The sequence below is a fragment of the Phalacrocorax carbo genome, chromosome Z (assembly GCF_963921805.1).
Source record: "Phalacrocorax carbo chromosome Z, bPhaCar2.1, whole genome shotgun sequence".
In the NCBI taxonomy this organism is placed as follows: domain Eukaryota; kingdom Metazoa; phylum Chordata; class Aves; order Suliformes; family Phalacrocoracidae; genus Phalacrocorax; species Phalacrocorax carbo.
This window is the reverse complement of record NC_087548.1, coordinates 27,189,613-27,202,858: the sequence shown is the minus strand read 5'-3', so window position 1 is coordinate 27,202,858 and position 13,246 is coordinate 27,189,613. Positions and strand designations below refer to the sequence as shown.

At 42.1% G+C, this 13,246-nt stretch overlaps 1 protein-coding gene across 1 annotated transcript in view; it reads right to left on the bottom strand.

Moving 5' to 3' along the window:
- The window catches only part of ARSB (arylsulfatase B), a 63,969-nt gene extending 54,960 nt beyond the window's left edge, over positions 1-9,009 (bottom strand). The window contains exons 1-4 of the mRNA XM_064438653.1: positions 8,697-9,009; positions 5,647-5,833; positions 4,008-4,198; positions 3,241-3,448 (exon numbers count right to left, since the gene is read on the bottom strand). Of these exons, the coding sequence (XP_064294723.1) occupies positions 3,241-3,448; positions 4,008-4,198; positions 5,647-5,833; positions 8,697-8,969 (859 nt within the window). The 5' untranslated portion in view covers positions 8,970-9,009. The remainder of the gene's footprint in view (positions 1-3,240; positions 3,449-4,007; positions 4,199-5,646; positions 5,834-8,696) is intronic.
- Between the last annotated feature and the right edge of the window lie 4,237 nt (positions 9,010-13,246).

Below are 13,246 nucleotides of genomic sequence, written 5' to 3'. Positions count from 1 at the left end.
TTTATGACCTTTATTTATGTTAAATCAAGGCCTTCTCCAGGCAAGTTGGTAGTTATAGTCTCTTATGTTTCCTAAAAAGAAAACTAAATATTATGTCTCATTCTTTTTTATTTCAAGTGGAAAAAAGGCCATGAGTACCCAAGCCAGTGATGCATCCATTTTTGTCTGTTTTGCTTGAACAATGACTTCATTTTCAATACTGATCTCATTAGCATAGATTTACTTGTGTCTGCAGAATAAAAGGTGCTCCATAAAAGCAAATTCTATTTCATATCACACCAGTCAAGACTTTTCAAGCTACTCATTGATACACAAATGTAACATCACGTACCACTGAACTAGTTTATCCTTTTTTTTCTTATTTACCTGTAGAACTAGCTTGTGTATCTGTTCAGAAAGACACCAGAGATGTTGATTTACTTGATATACGGATGGACTCAGGCTTTACTAAAGACCAGATTACTTAATTTTTGGCCCAGTGTCCCCATCAGGTCACTTTGAAGGGGAACTGGAGTTCTACACATTTTACAAGGGCCTTTTAAAATATGCAGTATTTCCATTTGCCAACCAGCATGTTTTCAGGCAATCCTGGTTGAGCCGTAACATATTCAAATAGGAAGAAACATAGAAGAGTTTAATAATAGGAAATCTACCATGAGAACAAAGATTATACCATGTTCTAGAGTATTTCAATGAACACCCACTAAAGAGATCTTTCGTTCACTTCACAGTGAAGGAATCAACCAGAAGACTGAATGTTTGTTGCAATGCTACTTGCTATAGCACACAATAGCAAATGATCATTTGTAAATTATTTTGAGGGGAGAATTTTGAAGCAGTGAGAGATGCAAACATCCAAGTGTGAATTTTGGTCACAGTTAAACAAGGAATAAATAATAATGATTATAGTAAAATCTAGCATAAAGTAGGGTCTTAGCTTCTTTGTCCTCTACAGGTTTCCAGCACTACAGTCGTCAAACCACACAGGTTTGTCACAAAACAGAGTGTGCTTTAATGATCCTGCATCTTTAACTACTATGCTGAGGAGACACATAGATACTGCTCATTAAAACTATGGATTCACTTTATTCTTCCCTAGATTCTCCCTTGCAGACTTCACTGAAAGCCTTAAACTGGTTCTTAAGTCCACCACATGGGAAGAACTTCCTTGGAGAGAATTCCTGATCATAGAGGAAAATGTGTCTCTCCTGGTGTACTGAGCAAGAGGAGGGTCTCCCAGTCCCAGAAAAGCAGTTGGGGCAGGGAGGGGGGCCACAGCTTCCTTGGGCAGGCATGCCCTCAAGAGCTGAAGGTAACACAACACTAGAAGTAGAATCATAGAATGTAGTATGCAGCCATATTACAGCTACCAGTGCACACTAAGACTCCCAGTTACAAAGGACTTGAAAGCTGTGTGGAGATCTCATGTAAAACAACCCTCTGCACAAGATGCTCAATTACAGACTCTCTCATGTTCCTTTTCAACCACATTCTAATGCCCATTTTAAAACATACCATCTGCAAAAGCAATAAACATAGAAAAGCTGAATAGACTTCATACTTTATTTTTTGCCTTTTTTTTAATGCTTAATGGTTTCAACATTTGGTTGTGGTTGGTTGGGTTTTTTTTTGGAAACTGGGTCTTTAATGAATGCAGTATTTTATGGCTGTAAAGAATAATTGTTTGAAGAAAAGAAAGGACACTGAAAAAACCCAGAACACTGCCCCCCAGCCTGCCTGATCTAGGCCCAATTTCCCCGCATTTTAATCATATTAAATTCCATTCTCCGCAGTTTAAAAAGTCAATTAACGCAAAATAAGTCCTGTTAGATAGGGCAGACACCGGATTCACCTGCCTGTTTGACTCTTGTTGAAAAGTACCTGTAATTGATTGCAAGATAACTACTGTTAAAAGCAGGGTATACTGTCATTGTTCAGAAAAAATGTTTTATAAACAAAAAAAAATTTGTCTTCTTAATTCAGTCATATCCAGTAATTCCAACGCAGACTTCTTTAATTTTATTCCACAACATACTGAACAAACATTACTGAAATAACTCTACCAGGACCCCATCAGCAAAGACTGGATTTTTTCCACATGGAATAAATATTGGTATCATTTTCCATATGGCTTTGCTTATTTTCAGTTCTGAATATGAAAACAGCACAAACAGAAACAGGCATAAAAGAGTTATCAAATCCTGTTAGAGCCAAAACCTGGACACAAATGGAACACCATAAGGCAAACAGGTTTGGATTAAAAATGAAATTCCAAGTGCTATAGGAAGCAGCAGCTAAACTCAAAACACATCACTGCTTTTTCATCAGACCTTGGGGTTTGGGGTTTTTTTTTTGTTCTTGTTGTTGTTTTTAAAGTGTTCACAGAAGAATTATTTGCCATTTTGAGAGCCCTAATATGTAAAGCCTGGGCAAAATAGCAACTGTAAGCATTGAAAGGCTATTTCCCACTCCCAGACAAACAAGAACAACTATGTTCCTGAAACCCAGCCAAGCAGCTGTATTTCAAAAAGGTTTTATTCCTAATTTGGAAACAAAGGAGACTGCTTTGTAATGTATTATTTGCATTACCCTAATAATCTAGAAACCAGATCGTGTGCTAGTACATACAAAAAACATAGCCTGTAATTTGGCAGCCTAGACTGTATGGTCACATATTAAGCCTTTTTATTAACAGACCTTTGCTTCATGCAAGTAAGGTGCCAGTGAAATATTTCCAGCAAGACAAAAATTATGTGTTACATAAAAGTAAGGGAAAGAAGGAGTTCTGGGTTCAAACTGCTTCCTGTCTGGCTGTTCATGCTTCATGCAACATGTGACAATTTATAGACTGATCAGACAGCAACCTATAGTCCAGGACAAATGAATCTGGTAGATCGCTCTCAGTAAGGATTAAATTCTGACAGATACTCAGTAACTGCAGTGGCAAGTAAGATGCCTCCAACTTCACTGCACTCCTCAGTTTTTACAATGCTGTTTTCACTTCTATAGCACTGTCCCCTATTTGCAGAGACACTTCCTCAGGGTTTATTTTTGTCATGCTTGAGAAAGCGCTAGAAGTGGGGAGAGAAACTTGCTCCTTCTGGTATAAAGCCCTGTTTCACTTTCATTGCTCTTCTGTAGTTAGAAAATATATGAGGAAGGTCAGTGGGGCCAGATGTCTCTGCAGTCAGCCTGTTAGACACTGTATCAAAGTTATTACTGAAAGAATAATTAACTTACCAGTAGAGAAAACAAGAACTGTGTTGTCCCAAAGACCGTATCTTTTCAGAGCATCAGTAAGATTTCCTACAGCTTCATCCATAAGAGTCACCATCCCTGCATAACGACGCCTCTTTGCATCTTTAATGGAAGAATATGGTTTCATGTATTCTTCAGGGACCTCAAGAGGTTCATGGACAGACTGAAAAGCAAGGTAGAGAAAGAGGGGCTGGGGTGGAAGGGATAGAATGGAAATTAGTTGAACACGAAGTATTAAATGCAAAAGTTACTGCAGCAAAGCAGCCCTAATTCATCAACAGCTGCAGGCACTGTGTTTTGATTTCTTCTACACTTCTCTCTTCTAATCTCTAAATATAAACTAATAAAACATTGATATAGGACTTTTGTGAAGCTGTGGAAAAAATACCAGGTTTATCTTTTCTTCATAACTCAGTTGTGAACAGTTTCATTCTGTGAAACTTCTCCCACTAAACTTTCTGTTCTCATTTTAGAAGAGCTAAATACATGCTAAATCATTTCTATAAATTCATGACTTGATTATAAAAGAAATGGAGAAAGGTAACTGACCAGCGTGTGCAGCCAAAGCCGCTTCTGACAGCAGACAAGGCAAATCTTACCAGCACTACTTCTCATATTTAGCAATAAATATCCTGCTGAAAAGCACCCAACGACAGCTCATATGCAGGTCTCCCCATTAATATATCATTAATATTTTTTAAAACATTCTTTAGTGCTAAAATTATCAAACTAACAGCTGCTGACTGTACCTTCTCAGTTTTATGATTGGCTATAAGATCTATAGCTCTTTCTGTGAATATATTAGTAGAGTACATGTTTTTAAAACCAGTTGCAACTTCTTCTCCATCTCGGAAGTCCAGAGCACAGCGTGTTATATTCTTTGCTTTGATGAGGACGCAATGGTCATGAGAATAATAATCCTCACTCCCCAGAAGATAGCCTAGAACAGGAAAAGGTGTCAGCATAATGCCATATGAACAGATACATCAGGGGGAAAAGTAAAAAAAAAAAAAAAAAGGTCAAAATTTTAGTGGTTCTGAGCTGAAACACTCAACCAACATTTGATCATCTGTAGTGACATTCCCTGACAGGTTTAATTAGCTCAACATTTAATACTTCATGGAGTTTTTATTGCTAATGTAAGTAGTGATTTCAAAACACAAAACATTTTGAAAGCAGTTCAATGACTTTATATTAATAACCTATTGTCAAATACATTAGCATTAAACTAATGCACTGATACCAAAGGCAGTGTATCCAGGTACCACTCTGATTTTTAGTTGGCATGATTTTCTGTATTTCTATTTTCACATAAGACTTCTCCCTCTATTAGAAAGTTCCGGGGTTTTTTTTATTCAAACACATCCAAATATGAAGCATTTTTTGTCAGCTGTGAAGCAACTTCTGATCCACTGCTGACACCAACTGGTGAAAAAGAGACACTATTATTTAAAGATACCCAAATGATACTACGCAAAAATTCTGGAGGTATAGATTTGCTCCTATCAAGGGCTATCCTGTAAGCATTGAGTGCCTTTGCTTTTTATCAACCAGAAACAAATCTCTCAAACTTTTTTGAATCTCAGTAATTATTACTTTGGAAATTAGATTTCAGATTTATTCCCTAATACCCTGAAAAAGATGAATCTGCAAAAATATATTCTTAAGTTCTGAAAAACCAAACTAAAATTGGGGACAAAACCCCAAAAACGGAGGAACTTCACTTGAATTTTTTTCAGCAGCTTCAAGTATACTTGTGCAAACAAGTATGTACAGCAAGAATGAGGTTCTGTTGTAAATACAATATAAACTTCTAATACATTTTTTAGGAGGAAAAATGGCTTTTGTCCATATGCATAAGGAGAGATTTTGTGGGCAGGCTGCCTACATCAACATGCTCAAGAGCCGCAAGTTGCATTCTTCCATTTTGAGTGCCCAGTGGGGCAGACACCACATCAAGTTTGCTGAAGAATCCAACGCCCCTTAACTGCAATCAACACCTACTGGAATTACATGAACATTACAGGATATCAAACTGCTACATTCTCTGAAAAATAATGTCATGCTGGGCACCCAATGACCATGCCCAGAGCCAGCCTGTGTTAAGGCCCCTGCATTAAGAGACTGCTCGGTCCCTGGGTGAGATGTCAAGAGGCACACCAGCCTATCTACATCTATGCGGTCAAAAAGATCAAAGCTCCTGTGAAGGGATGGGAGGAGGCACGTATGTTTAAGCAACTGGATTACAACTGATATACATTAGCTTAATTCAGTTGTGAAACCACAGCCCCAGGGTCCCTAAAGAGTCAAAAGAGACAATCTAAATAGCGCAGTTTCTCATCATTTTTTAACACCACATTTATTGCCCATGTTAAGTCCAACCATTACCAAAGTAAGTATCAAATCCTCTGCGGGTTGGAAGGCATTCTTTTCTGTACATCCCTAAATGCCACTTCCCCACCATGTGAGTAACATATCCCGCCTCTTGAAGTAGCTCTGGGAGGAGTTTCTCATCCAGTGGCAAACAGCTGGGCTGGCATGGCCAAATTATCTGGTGTTGTAAACCTGTGTGGATCTAGCAGAGAAAAGAAGGATGCAAGATTAGTTACAACACATCAACACATTCCTGTAGGCTACTTTATAAGCAGATACAAAAAGAAATAAAGCTACACCAGAGGCTAGCATTAGTTTTAGGCCCTCCTGTCTTCACCTATGTAGCACCAAGGAAGATGAGGAAGCTGCAGGGGGAGGCCATAGGCAATATGGGGGAAGACAAGGAAATAGCACCACAGGGGGTTTAAAAGATCTTCCCAGGCATAAATCGAGTCCAACAAAACAAAACAAAAAAAAGTCAAGCCAAACCTTTTGCAGATTCATCTAAAAACCTCACAGGTAACAATTACCTTTATGCTCTCCTTGAAGGGTAGGGACAACATCTCAACATGGAGCGAAAGATTTTAAATGCGATGGAGATGGGCAAAAAGGCCCACGGCAGGGGAAGCTATCAAGCTTTTGCCTGCATAGAGCAGTCACCGCGGGAAAGGGTGATGAAGGCCAAGACAGCACTTTTTGCATTATTCTTCTAAATGTACGTCATATACACATTTATATATTTATTTACATACTCAAAGTGAATGTGAGCACTTTCACAAAAAAACACATTTGGACACTGGGGATAACACAAGTTTTAGACACTGCCCAAATCTGATGTTGAATAGTTCCACGAGTTTCCAGTCTTAACAAATGGTGAATTTTGCACCTCTTCACAAAAGCATAACTGATAACGATACTCTGAGTGCTACACTTTGCTTCATGAAAGAAGCCTCCGCAGTTATCATGTACTACTATAAGCTGACTTCTGTCAACTCCCCTATCTCCTCCAGAAAAAAACCCACACTACCCTAAAGTTAGGCCAGCAAGCACACACATACAAGTATAAATACCTTGTTTATTTGCTAAATATTTCTAGCAATCTGCCTCTGTCAAAGCAAAAAATCTCCTAGACCCCCTAGAGCACAAGACATCGGATTTTATAACTCCACTAAGCACTCCAGTGTAGTAAGCTGCATGATTAATTTTTAAAGCATCACTTTAGCAACACTTTGAACTAACTTTTAAATCAAATAAGCCCTGATCTTAGGCAAGTGGGTAAGTAGACTCTTACAAAAGGCCTACCAGTAACTAATTTTCTTTGAGAAAGGAGCTAGAAAAAAACCAGGTTTTTTAAATGCAGTATTACAAAAAAATATTATTAATACAGTGAAAGACACAAGCTAGCAAAGCATTGCAATTTCTTCCACTGTCTCCAGAAAACATAAAAGGGAGAGGAAAATAATAATGAGTTTTAAAACCCCATCATTTTCATAAACCAATACCTTTGCTCTTCTTTCTTTATGGACTGCAAGATGACTATCAAAATTTCAGGTCCAGACAGGACCAGATTTAGGTTGCTTTTTCAAATCTCTGAGCAATTTTTAGTCATTCAATGGGTAAAAGAAAACTCCTGTATATTTGTTACGTAACTATTTCCTGCACACAATGTCTCTTCGACTTTATAGAAAAATTGCTTCAATTTTCTAATATTCTTTTACTCATTTATAACAAGGTCAGCATGAAGATGATTAAATTAGCAAGTCAGATTCAATACGATGGATTTAAATCAGGACTGAACTATGAGCATTTCCAGTTTCCACTTTAAAGATCAGATACAGCACTGTCCAGTTAACCCTGAGCCATTTCTAGATAAGCACCTTCAGAGTATAAACTGTATTCTAGAAATAGTCAAAATGAAAAAACGCTTTAGGTTATTTAAACAAAACAATTTAAAGAGTTGTTAAAAAAATCAATTACATCTTCCTGTTCTTTATTATTGACTCCTGGAGTTTCCAGGAACAGAACAAACGTTGCTTGGAAAGAATAAGTATCACCTAGAACAACCTTCCTGCGACAGCAAGAGACAACATCCACTAATACAGGATAACATTTGCTTTAATTCTGAACAGTTTCTTCCACAAACCACTATGGGTAACATGAATGTGCAGGACTTTTTGAGAAAGAGGGGAGTTTTGTCAAATACACTTAACCCTTTGTGAGTTTCTCCTTTCCATCTGTGCTGTATTCTCCCCCCCCCCCCCCCCCCCCCCACTTTTTTTCCAAAGTTGTTATAAAAAGAAGGGGGATGGGAGGAGTATAGCAGTATGATGAAGTCCAATTCTTATACCTGTGCAACAGGAAAAAATCGGAAAAATCACGACTAGGACTATGAAGCAGCTAAACACCCTAAGGATCAGTCTGTGCACTCCGCCAAGGGATGCACAAACGTCGACACCTATGCTACCATATGAGGGAGAACACACAGGTTAGGATGCATTTAAACGCTGCATTGGAAAACATGCTGCATAAACCGAGCACGTAGCGCCCATCTGCTTCTGTCCGCGCCTTGACTGTGTGCCTGCCCAGTTCAGAAGCACCTAACAGACGATGACTACGAGAGGAGTGTTTTTCATGGGACGCTGCCCTGCCTGTTCAATACAGCTGAAGCGCAGAGAGCACTTCAGCTTTCCTGAAGCAGGACAACTTGCACTGGACTCACGCTTAGTTTCTTGCCGGGCCACCGAGCCGAAAGCGAGCGATATAAGTTTGCCTGCACGTCAACGCAACCGGTTTTCGTACAGCAGCCTTCCCCCAAGCGCACCTTTTCATACCAGGAGGCGGAACTACAGCCAGCGATGCTGAAATGAAGCGGGAGCGAAGCGGCCCCGGCAGCTACCTGCTGACACGCCGCGACGGGCGGCGGGAAGGCGGGGAAGGAGGGAGCGGGGAAGGAGCGAGGGAGGGACGAGGCGGGAGGCGGCAGGCCCGGCGGCTCTCCCGCGGGCACGGCCGCGCCGGGGCAGCGGCCCCGGCAGCAGCCGGCGCCCCCTCGCCCGGCGCCCTACCTGGTAGCGGCCGCTGAGGAGCTGGCTGCGGGAGGGGGTGCAGAGCGGCTGGGTGTAGTACCGCTCCAGCCGCACGCCGCCCGCGCCCAGCGCGTCCAGCCGCGGCGTGCGGATGGCCGAGCCGTGCCAGCCCACGTCCCCCCAGCCCAGGTCGTCGGCCAGCACCAGCACCAGGTGCGGGGCGGGCGGCTGCGCCGCCGCCGGCCGCGGCAGGCAGAGCGGCAGGCAGAGGAGCAGCCGCAGCGGCGGCGGGACGCACCACCGCCGCGCCATCCCCGCCACCAGGAACTGGGCCGCACCGCGGGGACCGCCCCGGGGACGGGACGGGGCGGCGGGGCGGGGCGGGGCGGAGGCGGGCGGCTCCTCCCGCCGGGCGGGACGGGGCGGTGGCGGCGGGCGGGGCCGGCCGAGGGCGGCGGCACGGACGGGGCCGGGGGCGGGGCCGGGGACCGGGGCCGGGGGCGGGGGCGGGGGCGGGGGCGGGGCCGGGGACAGGGGCCGGGGGCGGGGGCGGGGGCGGGGGCGGGGCCGGGGACAGGGGCCGGGGGCGGGGCCGGGGCCCGGGGCTTTCTCCGAGCTCCTGCAGCGGCAAGAATAGCGAGGCCCCGCAAGCAGTACCTGTCGTGGGCTAAGGCGGTGCAGCTTTAGGCCGATTAGTTTAGGAAATGAGTCGAAAAAAAGAGGTTGTGAAGTTCTTGCCCGTGTTAGCAGAGTATCCCGCTGGGTGATGCTGGAGTCCATCTCCAATTCCTAGAGGAAACGCCCACTTAAAGCCATGGACCCATTCCTAGGGGAACCAGGAAAGGTTCCCCTTGCAAGTTTGTGTTTCGGGTCAGCTGTGTTTCAAAGGAAGTCAAGAGTTTGAGGACACTGTCCATTCTGGTATAAGCACAGTAACAGCTGGACTGTTGCTTCTGTCTTCATACGCAACACCATGGCGGCTCATCCAGATTTAGTACTGCCAGCAGAGTTTATTCTGTGCACAAGCAAAGTAGGGCAGCTGCAAAACAGCCGTGGCCTTGCTGCTTACCAACCCGTGCTACGGCCTGGGAAAGACAAATTGCCACTGCCACTGAAGAAGCAGCAGTGCCGTGCGGGATGGCAGTCAGTCCTGTAGGAGAAAAGTGTGTGGCCTTTCTCCTGCCACCACCAGCTGCTGCTCTCATCCCCTCCCCTGCCTGCCCCTTCTGCAAAAGCTTGAGCGACCCCGTGCTTTTTTCTCCTCATTTTGTTCATACAGATGAGAAGCTGTGATCTAGGTCTGGCTTGTGACTGTTATTGAGTAGGAAGGAAGTGAAGCAACCCAGAAGTAGAAATAACAGCTATGACAACAGGGCTGTTTCTTCAAACCATGAAATCTTCTAAAGCAATAGCATAAACGACCACTACATTAGTGATAGTCTTGATGAAATATCTAAGACTGTGAAAGGATAGAAATAGCTGTCAATCCTGATCCATTTTGTTAACCCCTGGAATACATATAAATTTCAGTGTCCACTTAAATATCAAACAAGCATGTGTTTCATGTTTAGCTGGAATGGTACAGATGTGCATCTCCAAATTTATATAGCCATTTGGTAATAGGTGAAAGAACAATCCACTTTAAAAATGGTATTTCTTGTTAAGAAAGGCAAATACTGAGTATGGCAGATTCCTGCCTACTTTCTTTTTGATTGGCAAGTGTCCGTAGAAAGTTCCTGCTGCTATGAATGAAGTCTAGTGGATAAGCCTATGGATTTATCTGATATTGTTTTACAAATCCAAGAGAATTCCCTGCTGGTTTGAAAACAACAGTAACACTTTTTTTTTTTTTTTCCTACAATAAGAATGTCTGTGTCCACAGCTGGTGTTGGAATAACAAGAAGCAATACTGTCCTGAAGTCCGTTTTCCCTGAAGTAAATTCCAGGATTGCTGACAAGCTGCTGTGTGACTATGAGTTATATTTTCTTTGTTGAGATGTTATTCGTACTGTTCAAAACGCGGTAAAGTCCCAATTTATCTTGATTTTGGTTCTGATCCCATGACCAGTCACAGTGGTTTCACCGAATTGTATATTTTACTAACTTCTTCCATGTCCTTATTATAGGTAGTTCTACTGAAATGTTTCCATTCCCATGGAAACTATTCCTGTTAATTCAAAATAATTACTTTAAAAATCTACACAATGCTGATGAAATCAGAAATGTTGGATACAAATTTTGGAATAAAACTCAAAATAGCTATTCATCTGATGTGTTTCCAAAGGTATCACAGTGTTCAAGTGCAGCTGAACTCATATTCCCTTGTAGAGGAGTGTCAAGATTTATTTGCTGGTTATCCTGCTCCACCAGAACTGGATAACCCAGTTGCCTGAGCTGCCAGAGTTAAAACATTAAGTTGTACCATCTAAAATAGGCACAGCAGATACTGCACAGTCACAGTCTGGATGTTGCTGCGTGTCACATTTTCTTAGTGGTTTTTTTCGGGTGGTTTTTTGTTTGGTTGGTTTGTTTTGTTTTTTATTACTACTTGAGGGATTTGGAATCTCAATCAGAAGATACTATTTCTATCGGAGAGTATTCTCTTGAATCAAAAGAATAAATCCTGGAAGTGATCTATGTTCAGCCCCCTGTGTTTCAGTGTACCTTTTCTGAATTTGGGATTGAATAATTTGCATGCTGTTTTGAGGTCAATGATTAATGCAGTCATTAGAGTGACACACAAGATTATGGTATCCGTGTTAATTTATCATTCCACACAAAGTATGAACATGGCACATCTTGCCATAGCATGTGGGAACTTGGAACAAAAATTCAAACGGTAGTAGTAACATCTACTCCGGTGTACCAAAACTCTCTGGAGATGGGGGGGGGGGGGGGGGGGGGAAAGGAAAATGACAAAAAAATGTGGCTGAGAAAACTGTCTTTTGACATGTCCTAATCTCTCCACACACAGAAATTTGAATATTTCACAAAATTTCCTAGATGACCAACTGTCATTTTTTCACCTCATTACAGAGGTGTCTCCTCTGTTAGCTAATGGGGTTGTGGAAGACACGAAAGGCATCCCTGCCAGTCTTCTACCTTGGTGTTTCTGTTTGGTTAGAAGCCCTCTTAAAACATGGATGTACTACTTAAACATTCTTGCTCCTATTCACTTCCTCTTGCTGTATCATGACACCACAAGTTTATGCAACAACATATCACAACCTATAATGAAAAGTAGCAGTGACAGGAAACCACAAAAGCTGCTGAACACTCCTCTGCCCCCTCATCTCTTCAGGGTCACCATTTCCATTTTGTAACTATGAAAGATCGACTTAAATATTTGAACCTTTCTGTGGGCATGATTTGTAAAGCTTCATCCCCTTACAGTTTAGTTTATTGTAACTAAACTATTGTAACTGTGCAAAGTGCTGCAATGTTGAGCTATCCTAATAAATACTCAGTAAGCTCACTTGGGTACCAGAGCAGTAAAAAAAGAAACTACATCTACTAAGAAGCCCTGTCAGACATAGGACTATCATAGATACAGTGTTTCTAATAGTCAGCCGTGCTTGCTTAAAACTACTTCAAGTACCTCTGCGCCAGAATGCATTGTTAAACAGAAAGCATAGCCGTTCTTAAGAAGTAACAGAGTGCAACAAGCTCTCAGCTACTCCATTTGTCTAATTTATGGTCAGTGATGAACGGAGAGTTGTTTTGGGCTTTCAAATTGGCCATAGGAAAGCAACTTTACTTTGCATTGCCTTGTCCCAGCAGCAGCATGTTACGGTTTTTGTCTGCTTCCCTAAATCTTGAAACTAAATGAAAATTAACTGGCCAAGGCTCAATCTTCATGAGACTTGCGTGACAACAGCTGTCAGTGACAAGGCCACAAGGAAATCAGTGTTTGGTTTGGGCCTCTGTAACTACACAGTAAAATGAGACAGGTAGCTGGCTGCATCGGCTACAAGGAGAAATAAGTATTTGGGAGGTTACAGCTGGGGATGCAGTACAAGCCCATGGGAGGTACAGTTTCTGATCTTACTTGACTGTAGGAATTACATTTGTGATTCTTTAACTTTTGCTCAGGCTGCAGAGAGCCTGCCCTTCTGCACAGTCAGACTGATCTGGTTGACATGTTAATGAATAGCACTTCTTTCTACCAAGCTGGAAACGGAGTTACAAACCCAATTCTAACTTCCAGACTGGGATGTGGAAGGTATCGTTGAAACAGAGTTTTGGCATAGCAACACTTATTAGGAGTGTATATTTGAAAGCTTGTCTCAGGACAACTGTTACTGTACAGTCCAGGACATGGTCTCTAGTGAATTTGCATGTTCTTGGGAAATACCAAAATTCAAAACTATGTCCCTAAATAAAAGATTATTGTCTTGCGTTGTAGTTTAAATTTCTTAAATTCTCAAGGAAACAGTGGCTAACTACCTCATGACAGATGATGTCACCTTTAGAAGAGGTAACATCTCTCATTGGTTCAGCAAATGAACTGAACAGAACTGAATCACTTATGAAAGCATAACTGAGAATAATTTCTGAATAGATTTTTCACTCAGAATAGTACTATACAC